Here is an 8,191-nt window from a genome sequence, read left to right on the forward strand (position 1 = left end):
TCATTTTCTATCCTAAAGTTACAAATTAAAAAAAATGTCTGGGTGAAAATTAATTCATTAAAAACATATCTTAAATAAATAAGAATAAGATAATTTTCCTATAATCCTCAGATAAAAAGAAAAAAAGAAAAGCTTAGAAACAATGAAAGCTAAATAATAAAAGAAAAGAAAAGAAAAGAAATGTGGGTTAAAATTGTTTTTGTTTTTTTAAAAGTAATAGGGTAATATTTGTGCAAAATTCTTTTTTTAGTGTTCTATTAATTTGATCTCATATGTCATTGGTGGATCCCACGGTTTTGCCTTCAAATACTTCTCTTCCCCAACCTGGACTCTCTGTACCAATTTCCTCTTCTCACTCAATCTTCTCTCTTCATTTCCTCTATTTCCATGGCGGAAAACGAGTTCTAATAATTCTCCCCACACCCCCACCCTCTATTATTAAACCCCCATTAACAACAATTCCCATTTGCACTCTTGTTTCTCCCTTCCCATGCCGGCCTTCCACGACGACACCCCTCCCCCGGGACTCCCCCGTGCCGACTCCTTGCCCGAGGGAATTCTCTTCGGCAAATACGAACTCGGCAAGCTTCTCGGTTGTGGAGCTTTTGCCAAGGTCTACCATGGAAGAAACGTCCTCACAGGACAGAGTGTCGCCATTAAAGCTGTTAACAAACTCAAGGTTCTCAAAGGCGGTTTCACGGCGCATGTTAAGAGAGAAATCGCTATCATGCGCCGTCTCCGTCATCCCAACGTCGTTCGTCTCTTTGAAGTTCTAGCCACCAAGACCAAAATTTATTTCGTTATGGAGTATGCTAAAGGAGGTGAGCTCTTCGGGAAAGTTTCTAAAGGAAGGTTCAGTGAGAATCTCAGTCGTCGGTATTTTCAGCAGTTGATTACCGCCGTTGGATATTGTCACTCTCGAGGGATTTTTCATCGTGATTTGAAACCGGAGAATCTCCTTCTTGATGACAATTTCGATCTCAGAGTCTCGGATTTTGGACTTAGTGCTCTTGCAGATCAGATTCGTCCTGATGGATTGCTTCATACGCTTTGTGGAACTCCGGCTTACGTCGCACCGGAGATTCTCGCTAAGAAAGGCTACGACGGCGCTAAAATCGATGTCTGGTCTTGTGGTATAATCCTCTATGTTCTTACTGCTGGATATCTTCCTTTCAACGATTCCAATTTAATGGCCATGTATCGGAAGATTTACAGAGGCGATTTCCGTTGCCCCAAGTGGACGTCTCCAGATCTGCAACGGTTTATATCCAGACTTCTTGATACGAATCCTGAGTCAAGGATTACTGTTGATGAGATTCAACGAGATCCGTGGTTTGTGAAGGGATTTCAAGAGGAGAAGTTTCAGTTTCAAGAACTCGATGACTCTGCTTCCGATGTTTACGGTGATGTGAACAATGCGAAATGTTTGAATGCTTTTGATCTAATTTCGTTCTCACCCGGTTTTGATTTGACTGGATTGATTAAAGAAGAGACGGAATTTTCTTCATGCGTTGAGCGGTTTCTGTCCGCTGAATCGCCTGAGAAGATAATTGTGACGGTTGAGGAGGTTACAAAGTCGGAGAATGCGGCGGTGGAGAAGAACGGTTGGGGAATGAAAGTGGAAGGACTTGACGGTGGATTCGTGGTGGTGATTGATATTTTCCGGCTGACGGAGGAATTGGTGGTTGTTGAAATTAAGAACAGAGTGAGGGAAATAGAGCAAGATCGTCAAATTTGGAAAGATGTATTGAGACCTCAACTTGAGTGTTTAATCTACCGGTCGGATTGAAGGATTTGTGATCGGAAAAATCGGATCCAGAGGAGGAGGATGCAATCGAGAGTATGGATTTTGGGAGGAATATGACCGGGTTTCATATATAAGTTTTTTTCCCGGATTTTTTTTTTCCTTTTGAAAAATATTTCTTTAATTGCTCATCTTCATCAAAATTTTGTAATTAATACTAACGAGTAACTTTTATGCTTTAATACATACATACATTAGTACTATTATTATTATTATTATTATTATTATTATTATTATTATTTCTTCTTCTTCTTATTAATTATTATTACTAATTATTAGGGATTTTTTCAAGGGTAATAAATTACAAACTATTTATCTATTGCAAAAAAAAAAAAAAAAAAAAAACCACAAAAACTTATTAAAATAGTTGGTCTATTTTACCATTTTTTACAATTTCCTTTATCATTATTATTATTATTATTATTTTATCTTTTTATAGAGGAAAGTTAATTTGAACGGATACTCTAATGTCGATTTATGATTTTGTAAAATAGGAAGTTGAATCCATTTAGTTTACCAACTTACCAATCACTTTCCTACAAACTCTAGATTGTGGAAAATTCTAGTGCAACAATAAATAGAATGGGATGAAGTGAAAAAAAAAAAGTTGCTTAGACACGAACAAAAGATGAAAATAAAGTGAGAAAAACCGTTTAGATATATAATAGTCGAACCTATTAAAAAGTTTGGAATTGAAACCATCAAGAAATTACAGAATGTATAACTATTAAAACATTTTTAAAATTATAATGTTAAGAAATGATTACCAAATGTAAAAGTCATTTCAATAACAAATCATTTCTAACAATAAATAAATTTAAAAGTTTCCTACTTGATAACAATTTGTGTCGTAGTTTTTGAAATTAAAGCCTACAAATATCCCTATTTATTATGGGTTAATGTGTTTTGTTGTCTAAATCTAATGAATATTTTCAAAATCAAAATTAAAAAAAGAAAATAATTTTTAAATCATGTATGTGTGCGTGTTTTTTTTTTTAAATTATTTTAATTAAAAAATCAAATTATTGTATAGTGAATACAAACCCAAGTCTAAAAAAAAACTATAAAATCGAAACAATTATGGAACGATCTAAAATTTTGTTTCAATCATAAAGTTCTAGATTTTGAATATTAATTAGAAATTTGAAGGAAATAAATAGACCCAAAATCAAAAGAGAACATGTGATAAATTTGGACTTGTTCATAGAAAATGCTAGAACACAATTGGTAAAGTACAATATTCCTTTTGTATATCATTACTTTAAGTTATGCAATTCTTTCAACTAAAAAGACATTAAGTTGATATTCCTGGTAACTATGTTAATTTTAATAATTTACTTAAACTTTATGTCAAATTTGAGTTGTAAAAGAATCTTAATCAAAGACACTGTCAAAGTAATAAAATTATACTTTTAATTAGAGAGAATTTAGGACTTGTAAATAAAGGCAACTTCTTTATGCATTCCTTAAACTTGTCCTAAACTTTGTTGACTAACACACACCATTCAAGTTTAAAAAAAAAAAAAAAAAATCTCTATATGATTTTGACAGAAGCATATCCCTTAGCTATTTTCTGATTTATTTATAATTACATATTATATGCATAAAAAGAATATAATTTCATTTTAAACATTTAAACTTTAATAAGTGTTTGAATTTAAAAATTTAGATAATTAATTAGAATCTTCGACATCAAATTCGAAAAATATTGATACCTAAACATGAGAGATGTTTAAGTTTTGTTCGGAAAAAATTAGAAGTTCTTAATTGATACATGTTAATTATAAGAATAAAACCCATACTAATTGTTAAACATATTTTACTTATTAGTCTAATACATAATTTAAATTTTTATCACATCCACTTTAGTTATTATTAATTTAATTTTAAGTTTATACTAATTTTAATTTATGTGTTATATTAGTGCATTGTTTTTATAAAATACAATATATAAAATAAAAGACTAATATAATCGATGTTATTTTAGAGCCTATATACAATAAATTTCTTTTAAATAATTTTTTTTTTTGAAAATTTGAAATAAATAAAATAAAAAAATGTCAACATGGGAGAGGATGCCATTGAGATGAAAATCTTATAAACATATGAATGAAAGATGTACCCAAAATATAATTTATTGGATGACTCGTTATGAAAACTAAAACAAGGCTCGAGTATCTTAAAATGTATTATCAGATATACGTACGTTCTAACAAATTAAACTAAACAAAGTAATGGATTGGATACACATCTATTATAGAAATCTTATATATATCTTGAGGTGATAGTCTAATTTTCATATTAGTTAATTAAACTATGCTTACGTCAACTTAAATCAAAATTATAAAAAATAATTTCATATTTTGAATACATTTTAAAATTGAATTGAAACTTCAAGGCCATGCATGTCATTGTTGGAACGTTAAAAGCACAAATTTAAATTAAATACAAATATGAAGTGATGAAGTGTGGAACTTGTTACTTTAAAATAAACCAAGAATTCTAAATAAAAATTAGATGAATTTTAAATTATTGGTGAAAAATATACTTCACCCTAATTGGTTTCTTTGTCTTAACATTTTCTTGAATAAATAACTTTTTTTTTTTGTTTTTTGCATTTTTATGGGTATATCTTATATTTATTTAAGTAGGGTATCTAATGACAAGTATTTATATGTCAAAGACAGCAAGAGATATGCAGTCTAAATTCTTCCATTCTATTGTCCAAAAAAACAACTATTTTAGTTAATTTATGATAATTACTTCTATCATAAATTTTATGAATTAAATTGTTAATTAAATTTAAGAATTAGAAGTGGTTTTTAACCATAATTTTGCATCAATTTGTTGTTGAAGTGAAGAAAAAATATCCCACACAATATAACCTTTCATTGGTTCAGAATGTCTTTTATGGATTTAATTAAAATGATTAGACTTAATAATAAACTATCTACAAGAACCACATAGTTTGTTTTTGTATAGTAATAGGCTAATAATATCCCATCTTTACAAATGGGATAAAAGTAGTTGCGCATGGAAGTTGAAACCTAATCATAACTACTTTTGGATTAATTTATGTACCACAATATCATTACCTTTCAAAAATTAGATTATTGTTAAACCATGAATCAACAATTTAGGAAGAGTGTAAAAAACATGTTATTCAGCTGAGGGAGGAATAAGTGAGAGGTGTTACGTCACACCCCAAGAAAACGAAGGTTTTTCGACGTTGTGATGGATGTTGGCATACACAAAAATGTCGGGAAAATAAACCCATTTTGACCCAGGTCATGCGGCATTGGCTTCAATGTGCAAGGCCGACATCGTAATCCATCACGTCGAGTTTGTCCGCTATTTTCATTTTTCAAATTTATCATTAAACTTTTTTCCAATGCAGTGGAGAAACACGTTGGGGAAAGTTTAATAAATTATTTTAATTCATGAGCATTCCTGACACACTAGAGAAACATGTCAGGACAGGTTGACATAATTATGAGATCGCTAAACTATCCTAAACGCAGCGGAGCAAGACGTCGACAAATGTTTAATTAATGATATAAATGCTACATATTTTTCGACGTTTGTACAGTGGGTCGGTAATTCTGTAGAGTAAGACCGACATACGCGTTGACCGTGTCGGAGAATGTCTATATAATAAATTTTACGAATTAATTTTCTCTGACGCTATTAATGAAATGTCAACTTTGGTTATACTAATGTCGATGTGTCACTTTATGGCATCAGTGATAGTCTTATTTTGTCGATGACTTCGAATTGCTTGCAATTCCTGACCCTATTTATTATGTGTTCATAGAACATAGAAAACAATAAGAAAAAATAAAGAAAACAGAGAGAAAGAAAGGAGATCCGCCGCCACCGCCGTCTTTCGTCGTGTCGCTAGTCGTCGAGCGTCGTTCGCTACACACCGCCGATTCTTCCTCTCTCGTCCTCCGTCGTCGCTAACCACAAGGTATAAGTTTTGTTTTGTTTTTTTTTTTTTTTTTGAAATTATGAAAATGTGTGTGTAACGTTTGTATTGATATTATGTGTTATTTGAAATTTAGATTGTATGTATAATTTATCTGAAAATTGTATGAGTTTGTATGTATAAATTCTTGTTGTATGTCTAAGGTTGAAGAAATAAGTGTTCAATTGTTCTTGTTAAAATCCATGGAAACTTTAACTAAAATAAAAGTAAGATTTTACCATGTTGTTCTTGTTGTTACTGTTGAAGTCCATGGATTAAGAGCTCTTGATTCTTCAAATATTGTTTGAGTGTTTACTATAAATAGTGCAAGTTAAGAAATGTTTCGTGCATGAAGGGAATATAAGATTTCAAATTAGTTTTAGTATTTAGATTTTGATTTAGTAGTTGATTTTAGTGTTGTTAGGATTTAGGATTTAAGATTGAAGTTTAGATTGAAGTTGAAATTCAAGATTGAAGAATGCATAATGTTGAAGAGGTTGTTCTTTGTATGTTTTTGGTTATTCAAAATGACATAAAACTATGTTTGAACTTTGTGTTTATATTGTATGTATATATTGTAGATTGTCTGTACGTTTGATATTAAATTTCTTGTATATTTAAGAAGTACGATATGTTGCTGAAGTAGTGAAGAAAGAAAAGAAAGAGTACTTTTAAAATTTGAATTAACATTAATATAGTTTTGATTTGATATTTTAATAATTTTTTATTAATATTACGTTAGTTGTTTTTAGAATTTGATTGATTTAAATTGAATTTGATCGCAATAGTGAATAAATAAATAATAATTATTTAAAATATTACAAAAATGTTTCCTCGAAATAGAAAATACGTCGGCTTAGACACATATAGTGTGAGTCAGCGAAGCTCCTATCAGGCAAACGTTTTGTCGATGTCAACGTGTTCGAGCGTCAGTTTTGCCAATCCCGACGTTGTAATGTCAATGTTGATTTTGACACCGGGAAAGGTATTTCCGACGTGTTTTGGTGAATTTGTCTATACATGTGTGCATCAGGCGAACCTTTCTTCTTGTAGTGAAAAGGGCAAACTTGCCCACCTCAACATAGAAGCGGATTGTATCAAATGATCCAAATTTGTCCTCCATTGTCAAGGATGAGGCTAGTTAGCCATTTGATCTAATTTATCCTCATTGACGAATCGAAGATTGAACCATACATTTTTCATTCCAGAAGATCATTTTCTTCATAAAGACCATGATTCAAGTCTCATTTGGTCGATTCGAATCAACCTTTCCTACTCTTCTTCAGGTTCAGAATTTATAATCGACCATGTTAGAAATAAGAGGTGATAGACATACCCAAAGGTTAGTTTCAATTTCTCCCTTTTTCTTAGGCTTGCTCTCTAACTCTTTAGTAAACATTAACTTAAGCATCAAAGGTTCAATGGCAGTTACAAATTGATGTTTTCTTTTCTTATCTAATAGATCATCCACTACAAGAAATCAGAACAATTGCGACGCCAAAAACAACGTCGGTGAAAGGTGCGTCGCCGTTGATCACCTTTTGCAAACGCATGAAACAAGACGTCACGAAATGTCTAAAAATTAAATTTAATGTGTTCACTTTCCGCGACACACAAGAATAGAACGTTGCAAAAAGTTTAAAATTAAAATTAATATCTTTACTTTCTGTGACACACAACAGTAAGACGTCGTGGAAAGTTTAAAATTAAATTTAAATATTCACTTTTCGCGACGCACAAGAATCAGACGTCGCAGAAAGTTTAAAATTGAATTTAATACCTTTAATTTTCATGACGCACAAGAACCAGACGTCCCTGAAAGTTGCAAATTTAAGTGCACGTATTGAAGTAACAATGGTCACCTTTCTGCGACGTGTGGCAGGTCACGTCAGAGAATGTTTATATAATTAATTCATTATTTAACCTTTCTGCGACATTGGGGTTACTCGACGTCGTGGAAAGTCCACTCTATTTCTTTCCCCTTCAACACAGAACCAATTGCATAATGAAAGGAAGAGAAAATCGGCCGAGAGAGAAGAAAACGAGGAGATTCGTGTTGTCGTCTGCCCGTCGCCGTCAGAAGTGTCCTTGTCCCCCTATTTCTCACTCTCTATCTCTCCTTCCCTCTACTTTCTCAATGTTTTACTTCTCTGAGTCACTCATCTCCCTCTCTCATTCCTTGTACTTTCTCTCTTTCCCTTATTTGAATCGCTAATCTTCGTCCGTTTTTTCTTTCCAATTTCATTCTCCAAAAACGATGAATCGCTTGGAAACAGACTAAGACTTTTGCCATGCCGCGTCACGAAAGCCATCTACAACGTGCTGCAGCGTGTGTTGGGAAAATTTTCTCCGCCGTTGACGTGAGCTATGTCGAGGAAAGTATCCCCGACGTGCCTGCTGATGTCGTCCGTGACGTCGCA

At 32.2% G+C, this 8,191-nt stretch overlaps 1 protein-coding gene across 1 annotated transcript; it reads left to right on the top strand.

Annotated features, from left to right (window-relative positions):
* Positions 1 to 311: 311 nt before the first annotated feature.
* On the top strand, positions 312 to 2,022 carry LOC101208826 (CBL-interacting serine/threonine-protein kinase 14). Its single transcript, XM_004149874.3, has one exon. The coding sequence runs from the start codon at positions 491 to 493 to the stop codon at positions 1,787 to 1,789; it is 1,299 nt and encodes a 432-aa protein (XP_004149922.1). The 5' UTR covers positions 312 to 490; the 3' UTR covers positions 1,790 to 2,022.
* Positions 2,023 to 8,191: the final 6,169 nt, after the last annotated feature.

Source organism: Cucumis sativus, unplaced genomic scaffold (assembly GCF_000004075.3).
Source record: "Cucumis sativus cultivar 9930 unplaced genomic scaffold, Cucumber_9930_V3 scaffold94, whole genome shotgun sequence".
Taxonomy (NCBI): Eukaryota; Viridiplantae; Streptophyta; class Magnoliopsida; order Cucurbitales; family Cucurbitaceae; genus Cucumis; species Cucumis sativus.

Coding starts and splice junctions, on each gene's coding strand:
- LOC101208826 (XM_004149874.3), top strand. CDS start 491: ATGCCGGCCTTCCACGACGACACCCCTCCCCCGGGACTCCCCCGTGCC.